The sequence below is a fragment of the Arvicanthis niloticus genome, chromosome 1, assembly GCF_011762505.2.
Source record: "Arvicanthis niloticus isolate mArvNil1 chromosome 1, mArvNil1.pat.X, whole genome shotgun sequence".
NCBI classification, from domain to species: domain Eukaryota; kingdom Metazoa; phylum Chordata; class Mammalia; order Rodentia; family Muridae; genus Arvicanthis; species Arvicanthis niloticus.
Window position 1 is genome coordinate 72,520,065 of NC_047658.1, and position 21,746 is coordinate 72,541,810.

The 21,746-nt window shown below is 36.4% G+C and overlaps 2 protein-coding genes across 4 annotated transcripts; both read right to left on the reverse strand.

The window, feature by feature from the left end:
• Positions 1 to 3,158: 3,158 nt before the first annotated feature.
• On the reverse strand, positions 3,159 to 8,857 carry Or51g2 (olfactory receptor family 51 subfamily G member 2). Of its 2 annotated transcripts, none has more exons than XM_076939510.1 (3): positions 8,570 to 8,857; positions 6,950 to 7,076; positions 3,159 to 6,047 (listed from the first exon to the last, which is right to left on the reverse strand). In XM_076939510.1, exon 3 carries the CDS (start codon positions 6,003 to 6,005, stop codon positions 5,067 to 5,069), a length of 939 nt encoding a protein of 312 aa, XP_076795625.1. In that variant the 5' UTR covers positions 6,006 to 6,047; positions 6,950 to 7,076; positions 8,570 to 8,857; the 3' UTR covers positions 3,159 to 5,066. The 2 variants fall into 2 exon arrangements, with proteins under 2 accessions (XP_076795625.1, XP_076795620.1); XM_076939505.1 differs by having other exon boundaries at positions 3,159 to 6,057.
• Positions 8,858 to 14,714: 5,857 nt separating this feature from the next.
• Or51g1 (olfactory receptor family 51 subfamily G member 1) lies at positions 14,715 to 20,638 on the reverse strand. Of its 2 annotated transcripts, none has more exons than XM_076943176.1 (2): positions 20,555 to 20,638; positions 14,715 to 16,018 (listed from the first exon to the last, which is right to left on the reverse strand). In XM_076943176.1, exon 2 carries the CDS (start codon positions 15,888 to 15,890, stop codon positions 15,129 to 15,131), a length of 762 nt encoding a protein of 253 aa, XP_076799291.1. In that variant the 5' UTR covers positions 15,891 to 16,018; positions 20,555 to 20,638; the 3' UTR covers positions 14,715 to 15,128. The 2 variants fall into 2 exon arrangements, with proteins under 2 accessions (XP_076799291.1, XP_034376038.1); XM_034520147.2 differs by having other exon boundaries at positions 14,715 to 16,096.
• Between the last annotated feature and the right edge of the window lie 1,108 nt (positions 20,639 to 21,746).

Here is a 21,746-nt window from a genome sequence, read left to right on the forward strand (position 1 = left end):
CAATTTGTACTGAAATACCAGATCTCCACACATTTTATTTATATCATGTATGGATATACTTCTCTACTCATTAATATTGTCTGTCTTATACTTTGAGCAACATACATACACTATGCTGCTAATTATCTTATGTCTTAGCTTCGGTTTGTAGTAAATTCTGAAGTGATGCATTTGTTCTCTATTATTTCATAACAAACTAATATACATTAAATGGTCAAATACAATAGACATGTTTTCATTGTATAGTCACTTATCTTAAAATACCTAAGATTTGCAGGGCTAAAATCAAAGAATAGACAAACCCAATAGACAAATTTTTTTCTGAGGTCACTGAAAAGAGTCTTTTTCCTCACCTTTCCCAGCTTCTAGATATCACCTTCATTTCAGGACTTATGGACAACCCTTCCTCCATACCCAAAACAAACAGCATTGCACCTCAACACAACTTCAACACAGCCTATAAGTCAGGTTTCCAACACTGATCATTTTCAGAAAACTTTCTACAAATTTGTATTAATAAAAATAATATCTGACTGTCAATATTTGTAGCTGTGATTATATACACAGAATATATTTTACAATCTGCAACAGAATACTCATGTTATACAAACTAGAATGCTGAAATTTTTGGAGAGTGTGTTTTTCTTATTATGCAGCATTTCCTTGGCATCTTTTTCTACCTTCCATACTTTTAGCAGGGAATCATAGTCATTATGACATTCAAAATTGAAAATAACACTAAATGTGGGTTAGTGAATATCATGTTAATAAATTTAAATTAACACCATGACACATTTCAAAAGGTAATACAATCAAATGCAACTAAATTAACTTATTGAAAAGGGAGGAATTATTGAACAATTTTTTACAGATTGCATTAATTTACTATCTCAATAGAAGAAAGGTGGAATGTCAAATGTTACACATGCTTTTAACTTAATGTCATAGTATATGTCCTATAGCTTTTGAAAACCTCAGAACATGAGTGTGACTGGTTGCCAATGAAAATTTAAAGAAATACAAATCCAAGCTGTCTTAATACTATTACAAAAATACCCGGGACTTCACACACTCCCAGAAATTGTCTCAGAAAGTACTCCAGAATTCCATAATACTCTTTAGAACTTCTGATTTTCTAAGTAAATCTAGAGCTTATGAAGGAAATAAAAGAGTCAGAGGCATATAAGCAGAAGAGACATTAGACTCATCCTTCAAGACAATCTACATTTTCATATCAGGAGATGGAAGTTGACAGTACACTCATTCGTGAGTTGATGGCAGGACTGGCTGCTTAGGAAGCTGAACTGAGTTGGTACTCTCAAGGTGATTCTGAGTCACAGACAGGAATTAAAACATCCTACCTCCACCGTGCTTTTTTTTTTTTTTTTTTTTTTTTTTTTTTTTTTTTTTTTTTTTTGCCTGCAAGTGATATCACAAGTTGAAAGTACCCTCAGATTGCTCCCAGACAAGTGAGAATGACCTCTTTCAATTATGTAGCTATTTCCCCGCAAGGTACCATAATTACAAAGCAGTTAGTTGTGAGCTAGAAATAGATTCTGTTAAGTTAAAAAAACAATGCAGGGAATTGGGGTATCCTCTATTCCTTCTATCCTTTTTGCTTCCTTCACTTTTTTTTTTCTGGGAACCATAGAGATCCTTGTACATGGCTTAATAAATCACAATATTCCTCCACAATGATATGTAAACTCAATGTCAATTTTCAACTAAATCCCATCATGTCTACTTGGAAGATATAATCATCTACCTCTGCTTCTCTTACTAATCTTTGTTTCCAACTAACACTCTTTATTTCCTGGATCATTACAATAACCCCTTGGCCTATTTCCCTCCGTTTCCTTCTGCAGGCAATTCTGTATATAATCATATCCTTGGCATCTTCCAATGACTTCTCCATCTCATTCTGATTGAGATTTAAAAAATCTATCAACAACCTACCTACATGATACAGAAACTGCACCTCTCTTCTTGCTATACTCTCCATTCTAGTGGTACTAGATGCAGTGGTATTTTTCACACATACCCACTCTAACTTTAGATTTTCAACATAATCTTCTATTCATCTGGAACCCTTTCATATGGCAACAGCCTTCTGCCACATATCATATATTCTTAAAATATTTCCTTCTTGGTAAAGATTTTCTTGACTGTTATAAAACTGAACCTTCTGGAGCATATTTTACTCAACTTTTCCATGTAAGATTCTCTATCTCTACCATAGTATGCTTTTTATTCATTTTCATGTTCATTGGCTGTCTAACTCTGACAGAAGTGCCCAAGGGTAGAGTTTTATCTGCTTTGGCCACTGCTATATTCTAAAACCCAAGAAAAATGATTGGTGTGAGTAGCCACTCACTGTCTACTAAAGTACTACAAACCTGTGCTCCTTCAGGTGCTAATCCCCAGTGAGATTTCTGGCTGTACTTCAAGGTTTCTTTTTCCTTTCAGCCTACCACTTTATCACATGAGTAGAACTTTTTATTATTTGTCTTTGTGTAGTACCAAGGATCACCTAAGGCCTCACTCACACATGCTAAGAAAGGGCTGCCACTGAGTTAGATGCCTAGCCTTCTAGTATTTCTTAGAAAGAATTATAGCAACATTTATTACATTTTGACATTTTCAAGAGTTCTTGCTTTGATTAGAATGCAACTTCTCTTCCATGTTACCTGGATCATATCAGCATGATATACAAGATTATTGCTGAGTCATTTAGAACGAATAAAATATTTTAGATAATTCTACCCATTTATAAGTGTCTCTTTGGAAAGCTGCCTTGGCCCTTTCTCTCAGGGCCATTTCTGGTGTCTTATATGTTTATGATATTTTCCATGTTATATTTTACTTTATGTGTCCATGGTTTTTGTTTGCTTAATAAATTGAAGGATCTGAAGTTTATTGCAATAAAAAATCTGCTAAGACTTTTCTTTGAAATTTTCTATTTTCTAAGTTGTAAATTTAGGTATCTTGGTGTGTCTTGATTCCTTTTTATCTTATTTTCTTTATTGAGAAATTATATATATATGCATATATATCACATATATCACATTGATAGTATTTTAAAGAGTGTATACATTGTGAAATAGCTTAATTTAACTAACATGAATTATCTTGCTTATTATTATTTTTTGGTCAAGAACACTGAAGATCTCTTCTTAGAAATTATCATGTTAGTGATATAGACAGCTTTGCAAAATGGAAATAGTTAGCTATGTTTTAAAAGAAAATTGAACTTCAACAAGCTTAATATAATTAGATCAAATAAGCTACTGCAATTTACCCAAGTTATACAGAAGCTTATGCCTTCTAAACATGACTCTAAGTATCAATAAAACTTTTTAATTCATTATAAGATATCAGAGGACAGGGCTCACTGTATTCATTGTACTGGAATTACAGGAACACATCACAAACTACTGTTTTCTATAGATTGATGTTCTCACATGATGATGCTTAAATACAGACTTAGACATTATTGAAGATGTGGCTTTTGCATGCTAGAAAAGATAAGCCATAGGTAGTGAATGGTGAGGTGCAGGTCACAAGCGTGAGAAAATGTTAGATGCTCTTGTCCTTGAAAGAGATCAGTCAGGAATGAGATGTTATTGCACATAAACTTATGACAGGGGACTTGGTGTTTAGGCAGTCCTTATTGAATTATGCATTATGTACTGCTGTGCAGAAACACGACATCCCTGTGGTTTCCTCTGAGTGATGCAAAAACCCCTTTAAAGTATCTTAAAGGCCCATTTTTCCATAAATATCTCCAACCAAAAGTCACAAATCAATATATACTTCTCATAAAATAACTTTAATCTATAGTAATGCATTGATATAGTCATAACACACATTAACAAACTTTATTCACTCATTTATTCATGACATTTTGATGTCATCTATGACTTATCTCTTTCCTCATTTTCAACTTTTCTCAGATATACAAGGGAATAGCAACAGCTAGAACAGCATTGACAAAAATTATATCAGACGTGGAGAGATGGCTCAGTGGTAAATGACACTTGATACTTGGCCATACAGACTTGAATTTGGATCCCAACACCCAAGTTACAAGATTAAAAACAAATAATCACCCTAAATCTCAGCTTTGAGAGATCTGATATCCTTTCTATACATAGGAACCTGTGTGTATGCACACACTCTCACACTTTCTCTCACACATAGATAAATAAATGAAATTTAAAAGTAAACATCATTTGAGTTACACTGTTGCCCTAGATACAGTGTTGTTGTTTTTTTCACCTTGGTTGGTTCAGCTTTGCACATGCTATTCCAAGGGTGAGGCTTGAACTATATTAGCCTCTCCCTCAAAAATCTTAAATGACCCAACTCTCACATGTCTTCTAAGGTGAGAACTATGTCACTGTAAAGAAAGCTTTCTTTATCCTCCCTGCTGAAAATCAGCTGTCTTCTCTGCTATTTACATTATTTACATTTTACTTCAAGCAACAAAATTAAAATTGATCCCAACTTTAGTATCTTAAAATTTTCTTTTGTTTACAAATATGGATTGTGATTAGGTTCACAGTAGAATTGATTCCTTCATGATTGCCCATTAGAAAGACTAGAAAGACAAAGACTGAGATAATCTGAATTACTTTCACTCAGTGGTGTTGACATTGATTTAGTTAATGCTCTGGTGTAAGCTGGGCCTGTTGGATGGAATATCTACATGTGGTCCCACCATGGGATTTAGTCTTCTCAATGCAGTGGCTGGCTCCCACAAGTAGACAACAAGCAGATCATTTACAAATGAAGTTAGAATTGGAAGAATAGGAAAAAAGAAAAAGTAGATCTTTTTCATTGTTGAGAATTTTCATTTCTTGAGCAGAAAGTGGGATCAGCCATATTTCTACTGCCATTTTTTACAGCATGGTTTACCACACCATTCTGTATAATATCCCTCCATATCCTCCTGTAAAAGGATAATTGTGTAATCAATTTGTTCAATCTTCTATGCTTGTTGACTAAACAAGTAATTATATCCTCTATTCAAGCATGTTCAAAGATAGCAAATTTATGTAACTGATCTAGTTACAAAAGGCATGGGTTACCCTATCCCGAATTTGTTTGGTCTTGACACTGTAGACAATGGGGTTCATCACAGGAGGGAAAAGGAGATACACAAAGCCCATGACCACCTGAATTAGATGGGGCGCCTGCTTCCCAAAGCGGTGGATTACAGACAATCCAATCATGGGAGTATAGAACAGAAGCACAGCAGTGATATGTGAAACACATGTATTGAGAGCTTTGAGTCTTTCAGCCCTTGAGGCAATGGACAACACAGTGCGCAGGATAAGTGCATAAGAGAAGAGGATGAGCAGAGAGTCCACCCCCACTGTAGAAACAATGACGAACATGCCATAGATGCTGTTTGCCTTGATGTCTGCACAGGCCAGTTTCATCACTTCTTGGTGGAGACAATAGGAATGTGAGAGAACTAAGGAGCCACAATAAGGGAATCGTTTGAGCATGAAAGGCAATGGGAAAATGAGTGCAACACTACGGCCCAGAGAGGCCAGACCTATTCTGCCAATCACTGTGTGGGTGAGAATAGAGGCATAGTGCAAAGGGCGACAGATGGCCACAAAACGATCAAAGGCCATAGAGAGAAGCACAGAGGATTCCAAGAAGGACAAGCAGTGGATGAAAAAAAGCTGAGTAAAGCAAGCATCATGACCAATGTCTCGTGCTCCTACCCAAAAGATGCCCAGCACTGTAGGGAGGGTGCAAAGAGAGAGACCCAGGTCAGTAAGAGCAAGCATGGACAGAAAGAGGTACATGGGTTCATGGAGCGAGGGCTCTGTCTTAATGATAAAAAGAATTGTGCAGTTACCCAGGATGGAAACCAGGTACATGAGACACAGCAGGAGGGAGATCCAGATATGCATGTGCTCCAGCCCAGGGATGCCACTCAGCAAGAAGGTAGAAGATAGGCTTCCATTTCCTAGGGGTCCTGGAGTCATTGTAAATGGAGTGAATGGGTGAGATGAATTCTGTCCAAAATCCTGAAATGAACTGTAGAAGTGTTAGTAATAGATTAAAACTGGCAAATTGAAATTAAATACCAAAAAGATTAGAATGAAATAATCCTAGAACTGTATAGTTCTCTGAAGAGATTATTTCAATCATTTTCTGGCTTTTTCTTTTTATTGAAACAAGGTCTCATATATAGGTGCCAGGATGGCTTGACACTTGTTATGTAGCTGATGAAGATGACATTAAATTCTTCATCTTCCTGTCCCACCTATCCAGTGCTAAAATTATAGACATGAACTACATCACTCATTTTACCAACCTCTTTTTGAAGAAAATATTTTGCAGTCTCATGGTTTCAATGAGTAACAAGGACACAATAGTAAAGGGGCCCCTTTTTTAAAATTATTAAATATTAAATAAGTCTAGTCGTTATCTCCCTCCAGGTCTGCCCTCGACAGTTCCTTTCTTATTAACCTGTGTAATTTCTAAGAGTTAGAGTAAAGGAGTTCCATTATTGATGAAGCTGCTCTCCCCCTTTGCTTTACTCTGGCTTCCAGAGCACCCCTTTTAACTCATGAATTCTTGTTACTGAAATATGCTATTTCTATGTTCCCAGAAATCCTTCTGCCTTGAGCTCATGATTTAAAGTGGAAAATGGAATGTAACATCATATTTTCTTAGAGTGTTGGTTCTGAAGAGCTGTCATAATTTCTGTCACATGGATGATAATTTAGTGACAAACAGCAGCAGTTAGCATAAAACAGAAGACCCAATAGACCTTTAAAAATACTGAGTCTTTAACAAATCTACAGCCTGTTGCTGGACATATCAATTTGGGGGTCCTAAGCTGTATTCTTCAGGCCTTTCTGATTGATAATTATTTCACATTATTCATTAAATTTAACTCAGGAGACTCGCTATATTAACTTACTTGTCAGGGACTATAAGCCCTCAATTCCTGAAGCTGTGTCAGTTGAAGAGAGTTGAGGTAGAGTGAGTCAGCTTCTTTTTTTCATGGGAAGTGTCCCTTATTAGGTAGCCTATGCTCCAACAGATGCCTGTACAATCATGTACACAAAGACAGCATTGATTAGACTCAATGGGCTATAATGAAAAGAAATTAAAATGACCAGGGAAGTCTGGGTTTGGAAGAGTAAGGATTGAATCAAAGCTTCCAGCTGCTCTTTCCACTTTTGCAAATCAAGGTAATAACACTAACTTACAAAAGAAAGCTTTCTAAGATTCTAGTGGAATAATTTAAAGACTGTTCTGGAGAGTTAACAGATGCTTATCAGGGATATATTTATTTCTTCTTCATTCTACTTCATTTTAACATAAAATATATTGTTTGGTATCTATATTTTTTTATTCATAAAAATAAGTTTTTCTTATTTTTATGAATAAAAAAGGTTTTCTTCATTTAGAATTTTAAGATATACAATTTTTAAAAGCACATACATGTACATCATGTGTTATGATCATATCAACTCCTATATCATATATCCATCCAGCAATGGAGCTCAAATTCAAAGGTAAATCTTCAGAACCAAAATGTTCATAATGAAAACTGAAAAATAGATCAACGATCATATCAAGGTAGCCGTTTAGCAACCCGGAGTGGATTGATGCTAAATAAAAAAAGACATACAGAGATAGCAAAAGTTTTTCATTCTTACTTTCTATTTGTTACAAGCTACAGTTACATACTCTGTGGAATTTGAAATTGTTCTCCTTAGAAATGAAGTGAAAGTAGATCTGGGGGAGAGAGGAGGTGGAGGGGTAGGAGGAACTTAGGGAGGAGAAAATGTGGTTAGGATGTATTGTGTGAGAGAAGAATCTATTTTCAATAAAAAGTGTTCTTGTCATTGTAAATGGATAGCACTTAATAGAAATCAGCAAGTATGATAAGGATAGGTTGGAGTAATGGGAATAGAAACAAAATAATTTCAGAACAGTGAATCCAAGATGAACATCTATTAGCCTGCCTGAGGTTTGGCGGGGATTGAGACCTTAATAAGGTAACTATTAAGAGCTCATGAAACAACTGCCAGAATATGCATCTATCATGAGGGAGGTTTTATTGCTCCATTATACTAAAACTGTTGCTACAGTTAAGGTTGGAAATGGGAATAGATTTAACCCACAATGTGGTCTATAGTTTTTCTGCTTGGAGATCTCTTTCTGAAATAAATATTGTGACTTTAATGGCTTCTATTATTTTAACTCTGTGGTCATTTGGAGAATAATCATTTCCTGTCACAGAAAAGATCTCCTTCCAGGAGGTTAATTAGCTTCCTAGACACCTTATTTTTGTTTCTTAGAAAATTATTCTGGTGTCTTAATCTTGTTTGTAGACAAAGTGGTAGATGCTTAACCTATGATAGCTGAGTCTATCTCAGCACCTCAGTTTTACAGTTTTAACTTGTCTCTGTTTCTCATCAGTATTCCCACTGTTCCCATAGAGAAGGCAACTTCTTGGGCAGGAAACTAAATGAGTGGACAGATATGAAGAAGCTCTTATATGCTTTCTGAGCTATCTCTGCTATCAGACCTGAGATTTCACAAAGATAGGAAGACCAGGCTGCAACAGCTGTCATCTTCAGCAGATATCCTTGTCAGATTTTTCAGATCAAAATCTCTTTTTCTGCCTCTCCAGATCGTGGGGTGAGTCTTCCATGGTCTCTTCTTAGTGCTACAACTGCATATTAAACATTTGTTTACTGGAGTGACTCATCACATGCTAGGGTCCAGTCTCAGGTCTGCACACCTCACACCAAGGCAGAAGCAAGATACTGCTACAGGCCATGAACATAGAGAGAGTGGAGGATGAATACAGAAATCCCTGACTTTAAGTGACTGAGGTGCCACTGAGACACTTACAATTGCTTTTAACCAAGTCTCCACTGACACTGGACTCTTGGGCCTCATTAGTTCAGTTTAGAAAGTTTTGAACATTTTTCATATCTCCAGCAAAGCAAAGTAGGTATTGTTGATAGTATTTTATGTGTTCTAGGGCAGTAGGACACACTACAACTTAAATATATTAAATAAAGTAGTGTGTGAGCTAAGGATAGACAAGAATATTGGATATTTATAAAGGGCAGGGTGGTTTTAAGAGAGAAATATAGGAGCAAGACTTAACTGGAGAAATATAAAGGGTAACAAGGAAGGGAATTGAGGCAGGGCAGTTAAATAACATAAGGGATGTTTGAAAAGGGGAAACATTATTTTATAAGCTCATTTAAAATTATATTATACATATCAAATGTTGTTATTCCACACATGGTGATAATGTTACATCTAAGAGTCATAAACTGACAAATACCCAGTATCAGAAAAGGTAAATCTCCATTCAATTGTTAGTCAGAGGGATCCAAGGCACCTCAAACAATATAGACTACTGTCATTTCCCTTGGTTGCCTTCTAGAATGTGATAGTAAGTCCCTATCACTGAAGAGACCTCAGACAGTGGACACATGACTTAGAAGAATTGACTTTTCACTAAACTGGAAGACAACCTTGAGGACTAGCTCTCATGTATGAGAAGATGCTATATAAGTTGTCAACAGAAAAAAAAAATCAATAGTCATGTACAGTGGCAAAGCTTCACTAAAGCACAACAATGACCACCACTCAGAAAGATACTCTCAGTGGTGCAAAAGTGGCTCTTACATCTTGGGAGTAACCAACAGTTATATAAATGGACTAAAGGTCTGCTCAATGCCCATGCCTGGTACTGTAAACCTAACCAACTCTAATGGCTGGAGAGGTCATAGACTCTAGAGGAGAGCCTACTACTGCTGTTTTATAGTTTCTAACTATATTTTAAATATCTGTCTTATACCTACATATAAGTGTGTCTCTCACCTCACATCAAAGGAACCTATTTTGAAGCAGTTGGAGGCACTACAGAGATCTATAACTAGTCAAAATATAAAGAATAAATGACTTATCAATGATCTGGTTGCCCAAGAAAGAACATCAGATTAAATGTTAATGTGCATGGAGAAAGTCCCCAAAGTCCCACCCACTAGAAGGCGTACTACAGGAGAAAATCAATTGCTTCTGGGGAGAAAGTTTTGATTTTATATGATAAACCTGATAAATTATCCAACAGCAACTGCTTACCCATAAATGCGTGTACATATGAACAACATTGAATTGACCTAGTAGTGGTAGTGGTAGAGGTAGTGGTAGGAGAAGTAGTAGTGTGTGTATGTGTGTGTGTAAAATAAAATAATTTGATATATAACACAATAAAATTAACAATATAGTAAGAAAAAAGGTTATGAATTTCAGAAATAGTTGCGAATTACATGGGAAGAATTACAGGTAGGAGAGGGAGGAATAAAAATGTGGTAAATAGAATTCTCATGTATGAAATGCTCAAAATATATAAATAAAAAAAAAACACTTTTTTTTTTTTTTTTAGTGAGGTAGCTCAGAGAGACCAGTACCACCCAACATCACTCACACACTGAATCTAAAGGGTTGGTCTTGACAATGATGAGAGCAGAGTAATCACCAGAGACTGGTGAGTGTTAGGTTAAATTCAATGGGGGAAAGGCTAGTTAGTGATATCAGTGCTACGGTGGGATAGTAAAAATGATTTCTGGAGGGATATTAAAGAATAAGGATAATATCTGAAAACTGAAAAGGAGTTGACAATGAAATCTCAGTGGTAAAATTCATGTTTAACCTGTATGAGGGCTTGGATCGAATCTTGGGTATCAAATCCAAACAAAGACAAAAAATAAAACCAGCATTTTTATTTGTTGATGAAGGGATCTAAAGAGGTAATCATTTGTTAATCTGGCACTGGAAAAGTTGATGAAGAGGGTATTATAGACATAAGGGTAAGTACTATTTCAATGTTTAGTAATTACTTAACTAATTGTATCTAATTTTTTGGAGGGAATATGAAGGAATTTCTCAGAATCCCTAATGCCATTGTAGTTTATTCCTGTCTGTTGATTTAGCTCATCTCTTTGGATGTGAATGGTTCTTCTGTGGCCACAGTCCACTAGGCTTTTGGTTGAGCACACTGTCTGCATGTTGGTGTTATGTAGCATTGTTTATTCAAATCACAGTGCCCCAGGTAATCTAGACTAGAATGGCCTGTTATGTTTGTGAACATAGAAGTCTTGGCCTTACTTTCACCATAGCAAACCAGAAAACTTGACATCATAGATGACTGCAAAGACTTGCATGTTTTGTTTATCTTTGTGATTTGTTCCAATTTGATTTCAAAGCTTTATTATAAAATAATAATAAAATTCTCTTTCTAATAAAATTAGAACCTTAATATTTAGTCTGGAGTTTTTCAAAACATAATTATCAGCTATAGTAATTCAAATATGACATAAATCAATACTGTAGATGAGGGACATTTACAACAGTAGTTTATCTTTTCCACAGTTTTGTAAGGAAAATAATCCAAGAATAAGATACATACAATTTTTTAATCTTCTAAAAATTCTGAGTTTCCGTGGGTCATCATTCAACAATGGTCCTTACACATTTTACCCTGAGTAGATTCAGCTTCACCTTCTCTTGAAGTGTTCAAATCACCTCTTCTTATAAGTATATCAGTTATCAGATGTTTGTCCTACTTTACTGACTTTATTTTATCCATACCTGCTTTGTGGCCTAATGTCTAAATATAGTTGCGTTCTCAATTCTTGTAAATTAGAAATTACTCAACCTACAATACTTATTGTTCCTCAATTCTGCCACTCATTTATTTATATATATTTGTGTACAATAAATGACGCATTTAATTCTTCACTCCTTTGTTAGTATGAACTTATCTATAAACCTGAGCACTTGAATAATAAAGCTAGTTTTAGAAATAATTGGCTAGGTTTGAATGCCATATTGTAATAAAGGAGGAAGGAGAAAGAGAGGTAGTCAAGGAGGCAGAGAATAAAAGAAATGTTATTAAAGTTTGATGTACCTTTAATGATCTTAACCAGAATGAATGCAGAGAATGATTTATATTACAGACAAGCTTATTCTGTCAGCTTTAAGTCTTCATGAAGCTTTTGTAAGAGTTAAACAGAATACAATATGAAGAAACTAGATAGAGTTCAGTATTCCTGAAGTACCCAACTATAAGAAAAGCATCTTTTGAAGTAAGGCAATTTTGGGTATGGTCATAGGCTCTATTTTATTAGATATATGTAATATTGATTATAATAATTAATATTACTATTTAGTCTCTAAAAGGCTTATGTGATAATTAGAGAGTAAACAATCTAGTCCATGATTGTAAAGGTTACCAAATAAAAATAATTTGAGAAAATAACAATCTTAAAAAAGATTGCTATTTGACTTTTATTAGATGAGTATTTTAAAATTACAAGCATATATTTTATTTAGAATTTAGGTTAATAACTTCCACTAAAAGACTGTTGGAGTCATTCAACACAAACCATGGTGAAAATGAAAATTAATTAATTAATTTGAGGAATAAGAGTCTCCAAATGCTTTAAGGTCAATGTAGAAGGATTAGCTATAAAGATTGGTGCCAGATGGGATGTATAGTATGCACATAGACATGAGTTCCATCTCTAGTATTATTTAAAAAAAGAAACAGAGAAATCAAGGTAAAGGTAGGAAACATGTGTACATGAAGTCAGCTAATACATATTGTAATGGAGAACACCGTGTAAGAAAGCAGGAGGGGAGCATGAGGATGGCATTCTTACCAACATGCAACCAAAGTTATAAGGACTTTACTGGAGCTGATAGTTGTTTCAGAGCTGGTTAAGTTCATGTGAAATTGGTGTAAGCACAGAGATGGGTATTTCCATGCAAGAAAGGAATTACTTTAGATAAGGGAGGAACAACACAAGCTTCCAACTCAAAGCATTTCTGTCTCTGGAATTCTGGCAACAATGAGCAAGGAGTGTTTCTCAAGTGGTGTGAAGTGATCACTCGATGGTCTTAGGTCATTATGAGAACCAAAGAACCAGGCAGCATAGATAAAGAAAAACTGCTTTATTAGGAAATTGCACTAATTACCTGCTGAGTCACCAGAAGGAAGTTTGGACACACAAAAGGTGGAATCCATTAGGATGTGTGTTCATAGGAATCTATATATTTTAAGTGCTTAGGCTCTACTTTTGTTGCTACATGTGCCCATGTTTACCATCCAAGCATGATTACTTTCATAGTTTTCTCTCTTATTGTATTCTGCATACAGAGATTCTATATCTAACATGGATCATGTTTTAAATGTAGTAAACTGTGAGGAGCCGACAGAAGGTAGCTATCATCCTTGCAGCCATCTTGAGCCATATACCCTGACAAGAGACTTGTTTTCAACAGCTTACAACAGCTGAACACACTCTGATAACATCTTGTTTTATATACCTAGGATTTTCCCTTGGGTGTGTGTTTCTTAAAGGTGTGACTTAAAGGCATGACTTAAGAAGTGAGACTTATAGAAGGTGAGAGGCAGTCAGAAGAAGGACGGGAAAACTTGGAACTTGGAGGCACTAGGGACTAGCAACTAGGGACTAGGAACTTAAAACTTGGGACTTGGACTAAGAAAAGAGACTTGAGAATAAACGGGACTGAATCACACTCTGTCTGGTCTCCATTCTTTGTGTCTGCCCTCACTCTCTCTCTTGCTGAGCCCTGACCTGTGGACTGGAGCAGCAGTATGAGCCAGAACAATTTAGCCCCCAAGGCTTGGGGCAGTGCAGGCTGTAGCAATTTCAGCCCCAAAGTTTTTGGCAGTGCGGGTTCCAACATTTGGCAGAGTAGTCCCTGACAGTAAACCTTCTTATATCATTGCTAGTTATATATTATTTTTCCTCATAGTGAAATGTTACTTTTTATAAATTCAGAATTAGATCAATACCACTAGACAGAAAGAAATAGTAAATGAAACCTTTCTGGTTCTCATGACTCTAAGTCACATCCTAGAAGATGATATGTCATCCTGTGTCAGAATATAAAGTGTTACAGTTGCTGCTTATGTATCTAGAGAAATGTGAGAACAGATAAACTATTTCACACAAATTGTACAACATGGATATAACAAAAGGTAACAAGCAGGTCACATGGACGTAAGTAACATATACAAACAAACAGGTCACAGCAAAATACATACATATATGGAAACAATAAGAACAACAGTAGAGTGTGTATGGGGGAAAGAGAGAGTGAGAGAAAGAGAGAGGGGAGATGGAGAAAGGAATAGAGGGGAAGGAGATTTATATATATATATATATATATATATATATATATATATATATATATAATCTTGCAAAGAACAAAAATGTATTTGTCTTTCAATTTCTCATCTGTGTTATATTTACACTAGCTAAAGGAAGAGGTCAAGTCCCTTGAGTAGCTACTCAGTTTGTAAGTAATAAGTCCCTGTTTCCAGGAGCTCTTTTAAAGATTATTCATGAACAGATCTTGTACTGGCTTAAAGTGATATCTTTCCTCAAAATTCCAGGTTATTTCTTCTCTTGCTTAATTTGGTGTGTGTGCGTGCATGTATGTGTGCGTGCATGTATACCTGTGCCTGTGTGTGTGCGTGCATGTATACCTGTGCCTGTATATGTGCATGCATGTATAAGAGGTATCCTTATGAGGAGTCATTGCTGAGGCTGTGGCTACAAATATCTACTAATGAACAAAAATTGCATCATAGTAAGGCAATAAAATACATCAACATATAAGTTTAAAAAGAGACATCAATTTAACTTTATTGACCAGAGAGGACTGAAAGAGGAAACATTTTCTAATTTGGACTTTCTCAAATTATAAACATTGCTATGAATTGAGAATTATTGTCAGGCACTGTACTAGAGATTTCCATGAATTGTCTCATTTAGTCTTTGCAATAATCACATAATATATATATATATATATATATATATATATATATATATATATATATATCAGTTGTGAACACTAAAGAGACAGAGAGGTAGGTAGGTAACTCAAGGTCAATTACATACCTACTATTTTTATTACTCTTAATAAGTGAAAGATAATGGTATTTTCTACAACATAGCTGAAACAATTAAAAAAGATGGTATATGTGGTCAAACTTTTCCTTCAAGTTAACATAATTCTACTGAAAATACCTACTTTACAAACTCAAACTTCTTGATGATACGCTGGCGTATTTGCTTGGTCTTGATGCTGTAGACAATGGGGTTCATGAGGGGTGGTACCAACAGATACACATAAGACATCAGAAGATGTACAATGCGGGGAAGGTGCTCACCAAAGCGATGCACAAGGGATAAGCCAATCATGGGGATGTAGAATAGTAGTACTGCACAGATATGAGAGATACAGGTATTGAGAGCACGGAGACGCTCCTGACGGGAGGCTTTGCCTAGTACAGCATGGAGGATGAGGGTGTATGAGAGGAATATGAGCAGGGAGTCTACACCCACAGTGCAGGCCACAACAAAGAGCCCATAGATATGATTGACAATGATGCTGGAGCAGGCTAGTTTCATGATCTCCAGATGCAGACAGTAGGCATGAGCTAACACGTGGGAGCGACAATAATGGAAGCGTTTAAGGAGGAATGGTAATGGAAGAATGAGGAGTGCACTTCTGAGCACTGAGCTCAGCCCCATCTTCACAATCCTTCTGGGTGTCAGGATGGTAGAATAACGCAGTGGGTTGCAAATTGCTACATAGCGGTCGAAGGACATAGACAATAGAACTGATGACTCCACTAAAGACAAGGTGTGGATGAAGAATAGCTGAGTAAAACAGGCAGGAATACCGATCTCTCTGGCATCAAACCAGAAGATTCCCAGCACAGTGGGCAGCGTGGAGAGGCAGAGTCCCAAGTCTGTGAGGGCCAGCATAGCCAAGAAATAATACATAGGTTCATGGAGAGTGGCATCAGTCCGGATGACATGGAGAATGGTAAGGTTTCCTAAAATCACTATTAAGTAGATGGAGCAGAAGGGAATGGAGATCCATCCATGGAACTCTTCCAGACCTTGAAAGCCTGTCAGGAAGAAAGTGGCTTTTTGGAGGCTACTGTTGTCAAGGATGACCATGGCTTTATAATCTTATATTCACCAACCTAAGGCAAAAAATGTGTTCCACGTAAGTGAGTGATAGAACTGGATCCTCTGTCATCTAAATGTTCAGGACTAGGGAGTCAGGAAGAGTTTGCAGAGGGGGGACTTAAGTCTATTACCCTTTTTAGAGTGGCAGAGTGAATGATCATAACTGATTGCTATACCTCTATATTCTATAAAATTTAGCCTTATGGCACTATGTTCTCTAGAGTTGATCTCTAAGACTTAATGAGGTAATCTTATATGTTACTTTGTGGTCTGTTTCTCTTTTAGAATGTTTCCTATTTAATAACTGAAGCTTTCACAATCACCTTATATGCATGAAGAACTCAAACTATAAGACACTATGAAAAAATATCTACTAGGGTTAGCTGTACAAAATGTACCTTCAAATACATTAACTTGCCTGAGCATTTTGTTTTATTCCAAGTTTTCTAGACTACAGAAGAGATCTAAAATAGTGTTTAATAAATGTTTGTTGGCATTCCTGAACTTGAATCTTACTAGCGGAGTAAAATATTTCCTCAACCTGTATAGCAACTTTTAAGGAATATTGTATTAGATTCCAGGGGAGATAGTGAACAACTGTTTATTAACCCCAGATAGGGCAGCAAGGACCAAAGACATGATTTCAACCAAGTTTAGCTTGGTGAACCATTACTGGGTTAACATTCAGATGTGTTGGTGAAGTTCAGAAGTGTAAATGCGCTCTCAAATAGATATACATAAAAAATTCCCACCATAGCCTGGATACTGGCTCCCTAAACTCCATAGCTCTTCAACTGATACTCAATTTACTCTACACCTCCTACAACCACATGCAATTGTACAGAATTACAGGCATCTAAGGTCAGAGGAGTTCAGTGTTAATTTCAAATGACATCCAATGGCCTTTTCTCCATTTTTCCATAAGAAAACTTTGATAGGCCTGATCTTCTAAAGGTGTCTTACAGGTAACTATAGTATGCAATGATATCAAGATGGTCATTCTTTTCATGCTTGGTGACAGCTTTCCATAACAGTGGGCAAGGAGGCATACAGTAATGTCTAAAGCTGAAGCTTAGAATTGAGTGAGTCCTTAGAGCTGTGGTTATCAACCTGTCGGCCATGACCCAATTGGTAAATATCTATCTCCAAAGTATTTACATTTTGATTCATAACAGTAGCAAAATTACAGTTAGAAGTACTAATGAAAACATTTTTATGCTTAGGGGTCACCACAGCAGGAGGAATTTATTAGATGGTCAAAGCATTAGGAAGCTTGAGAACCACTGCCTTAGAAGCTGAGGCGTCAGAAAATTATTGTAAAAGAGAGAGAAAAATAGAGATAGAGATAGAGATAGAGAGAGAGAGAGAGAGAGAGAGAGAGAGAGAGAGAGAGAGAGAGAGTTCTGAAAGGTACCAGGAGAGATTAACTCCAGAATCAGAAAGGATAAACCAGGCTTTGATGAAGAAATGTTGGAGAAGGGGTGAGGATCAATTTTGATGCAAAAAGAACAAATGAAAGAAATCTGAAATGACCAAAGGGAGCCTCTAATATACTGCCTACAATGAAGAAACTCAGCTTAGTGGGCTTGGATTGATATGATATTTTGGCATAGTTGCCTATAGCATATGAACAGGGCTGTTTTTGTTCTTTCTTCAGAATCAATTACATTGCAGCAAAACACTCAGTTGTTACCCACACAGACAAGTGTAGATTGACTAGTTAATAACCATCACAGTAATACAAAGTTTAATGTAGTGTTTGCCATATGTTATTTTACTAGATGCATGCTATTCAACTATGACACCAATTCTGTCACAGAGGTTCTATTCTTAGGATCCAAAGGCACATGGAGGAATAGTGACAAAGACATAAAAAATCCAGGTTAAGTTTATCAAGTAGCAAAAAGTTGAGCATGAAATCAAAACCATGATTACATCCGGAGTTAATGCTGTCTTTTCATATTGATTTTGCTGTTGCACAGAAAAGTAGTTGTTAAAAGAATTGAGCAATTCAAAATTAAATTTAAGGTCCAGTAAATTCTTTACCTTGGATAAGTTTGTATGTATATGGCAATATGCAATTTACATCATACAAATAACAGTAAATAAACTAAGACAGAAAATAGTGAGGAAACATTTGTGAGGTGTGTGTGTGTGTGTGTGTGTGTGTTGGTTTTGAGTAAGAGTGTTTGTAATACAGGGCACCTGTCATCTCTATGAAAAAATTGCTAGAAGGTAGAGTGTGGAGAGCAGAGTGTGGGGCTTAGATCACAGTTCTAGTAGTGTTGAAATGAAGATAAGCATAGAGTTAGATTAATAATGGACAGAGTAGAGAGTCATAAGGAAAATAGTATAACATAAATAGGACTTAGTTCACACTGTTACTTGCATAGATTAAAGATAAAGAAGGGTCATTTTAAAATACTGTAGTGTGAGGTCCTACTGATTCAGAGAAAGTTTTCATTAACTGGAGATAATCACATAACTTAATCTTGTTGGACAGTGAAGAATAAGTGAGAAGTGAATATTCTATATGATTTTTTCCTGAAAGGAAATATGTAAGTCAGTGTGGATATCAGAAACATTTAAAGAAAAAGAGTTTAAGGAGTTAAGGATAGCTGTACATTCTCATGATGTAAAAGGGCATAGAAAATAATTAAATGCATACAATTATTTCCCCAGCTTTGCCACACATGCTGTAAATTAATACAAACAATAATGGAAAGGTTAATTTGATAATAACCCCATTATTTCATGACTCTTGAAGAAAGAAAAGAGGTCACTATAAAGAAAGAATGCTAGTGTAAATGGGATGAATGCAGGAGAGAAGTAGAAGCTTGCAGATGGAGGAGACGAGGAACAGAAGCATGAATAGTGGATTTGGTGAGCATAGTGCCAGTGGCTGGGTAGTGGTACAAGATCATCCTGAGGATGGGAATGCTGATCAGGAGAGAAAATGTCAAAGGTAAATCTGCTATCAGCTTGATGGAGATGTACTAAAAAGAAGGGTTTTTTGTGTGGGGCTTTCAGCCAACAGATTCCCAGTGAAGCCTGTTTTCATCCATCCTACTCAGATTCATTTCAGAGTTTGAGAAAAAAAGAGACACTACTGGGTCATCTTTATGTGTTTCCCTCTATCTTCAGACACAGAAGAATCATCCTGCCAATGAATGAAAAGTTTCACCCATGGCTTTCTATTGCAGGTGCAATCTTGATTTTCCAGTCATTTTCCTTGCAGGTTTATTTTTGTTACGAATGACAGGTAACTGTGCAAAGGGAGAGCAGGGAACAGAAAAGGGAAGGCAGTCTTGGCTCACACCAGAAGACAGGTGTGCTTCATCCCTTGAACTCTCACCTAGGCACAGGCAAGGAACCAGACTTGCTGTAGAAATGTGTAAGTAGATGAGGAAGAAGGGACACCGCAGAAATAAAAAGGAACAGTTCTTAGTGCTTGTCACTGGTATTTCAGATCAATGAGAGATGGTTTTTCTAATTCACTCTGACAAAGAAATTTCATCCATGCCTGTAACAGGCCTGAACCCCTCTGAACTGAATACATATAAAAATATTATTGCATATAAAATAATTAAAAGTTTAAATTAATGCAATATTTTACTAATTATAGCATATTTTCCCACTGGCTTTTGGTTCACTATTTATCAGTCGGCTTTAGTTATGTCATGTCACAGAGTCCTCATTATTTTTCTTTTAATAGTGTTATCTTCTCTGGATTCCCAGAATAATCCTTCCCTCTCGTTTCATTGGAAGTGCAAGAGCAGTTAAACAAGTGACATGCTTTCATCTTACATTGACAGCCAGGTCATAACAAGAACAGGTGATACGTACAGGGCTGTCAGTATTAGCTCTCATTAGCTCTTCTTCCCTCTCTGCCTCCCTCTCTCCCCTCTCCCTCAGTACCCTTACTCTGCTCTCCATCTGTCTCCTCTCATTTTACTCTTTTCCATTCTTTCCTCATTAGTATCTACCATTTTTGACATGAAAGAACTTACAAAATTTCTCCCAAGGAAGATCATAACCCTGTATTAGTGTGGAGCTTGAATATTCCAAGTTGATACAAAACTCACTGTAGTCATTAACTTTCATAATAGAAGTTTAAGTAGGAAAGGTAACAATTTCAGAAAAAAAGAGATGAGAGAGTAAGTAAAAGATGAACATAACTTTTATAAGTTTTATATAACTTTATAAGTTTTATATAACTTTTATGAGCATACACAGTAATTCAGAAAGGACTAAATTTCCGGTCCCAGGTGCACACATCTTCTATTCAGAACCTTCTTCACTAACATGATGTGGGGATGTGACACACACACACACACACACACACAGAGAGAGAGAGAGAGAGAGAGAGAGAGAGAGAGAGAGAGAGAGAGAGAGAGAGCTCAGTATATGCTCTAGGAGTCCAGTCTTCTTTGCTCCTAACTGCTCTCTCTGTGACTCCATTTGTAACATACCTGAACAATGAGAGCTGTAGAGAAAATGGCTTGGATGGCATACTTCAACTCAGAACTCAAGTTCTGTGGCAGTTTGGCTACAAGAATAGTAAGCAGTTCCTGTTTGAAATGTATGGTCCTTTTAAAGTGTCTAAAGTTTCTCCTCAGGGATCTCAGCTGTGGCTAATAATTCCCCAAACAATTTTCATGCTTTTAGTGGCACACTCAGGGAGGGGCTGAAATAAGTATCAAGGAAAAGAGGCCAGCGTTGAAGGGATGCCTTTGTCTTGTCTTGGGGCAAAGGTGTTAGGCTCACAACGTTAGCATGATTTCAAGTTTTAGTACTGACTATGAAAGCCAGACCTACTGAGAGCAAGAGGGAATATCTACTCTGTTTTTGTTAGTATATTTTGGTTCCATAAAAAATTTTTATTTGTTTCAGGGTCAAGTGGCAGAATAGAGTGACTCTGGCTGAAGCCCACACTGCAGAGGCCATAGGCTGTAGAGACACATTTGTGTCCCTCCTTTCTGATACAGCACAATCAGGTTATTACTGCCCCTCATGAGCTGCATTGATTTCCATGTCTATTTTGTCCCATTCCCATTTGTCAGCAGCTCTAATCCTGTTTCTAGTCATTATTTCCCTACAGTAATTTACTTCTGTGCTCCACTTACTCTATCTTCTGTATTACCAGTGGATTTTGCTTCAATCAACATCTCTATTCCCCTCTCAACTCCTTCAGATTCAATATTCAAATCATAATACGCTTCCAAATTTAGTTTTCTAGACATTAGAATTCTTTATTTCCATAATTGTTCATATAACTTCCTTGACATAATGTGTCTTCAAAAATTCAATATTGTACTTGACAATACTGAAATGTCCAATATTAATTCACAGTGGTTCTTCCATATTTCCCTCTTAATTATTCACCCAATTTTACTGGTGGCATCAGTTTCTGGCATCTTTGCATGAACAGCAGCCAGGTATGTTGTAAACCATCTGCTCAATGAGGTTTAACATTCTTTGAGTCTTCTTCCCTTCTTTATGTTCTGTTACCAAGACAACATAAGCTACAAACATTTATCAATTTACATCAGCACACTTAAGCTTATTCCATGTCCTCCTTGACCATGACTATAGTGTACTATGCTAGCTAAGGGTGCTACAGTGGACAGCAATAGATTTATAGAGGCTAAGTTTATTTCAAAT

Coding starts and splice junctions, on each gene's coding strand:
- Or51g1 (XM_034520147.2), bottom strand. CDS start 16,070: ATGGTCATCCTTGACAACAGTAGCCTCCAAAAAGCCACTTTCTTCCTG.
- Or51g2 (XM_076939510.1), bottom strand. CDS start 6,005: ATGACTCCAGGACCCCTAGGAAATGGAAGCCTATCTTCTACCTTCTTG.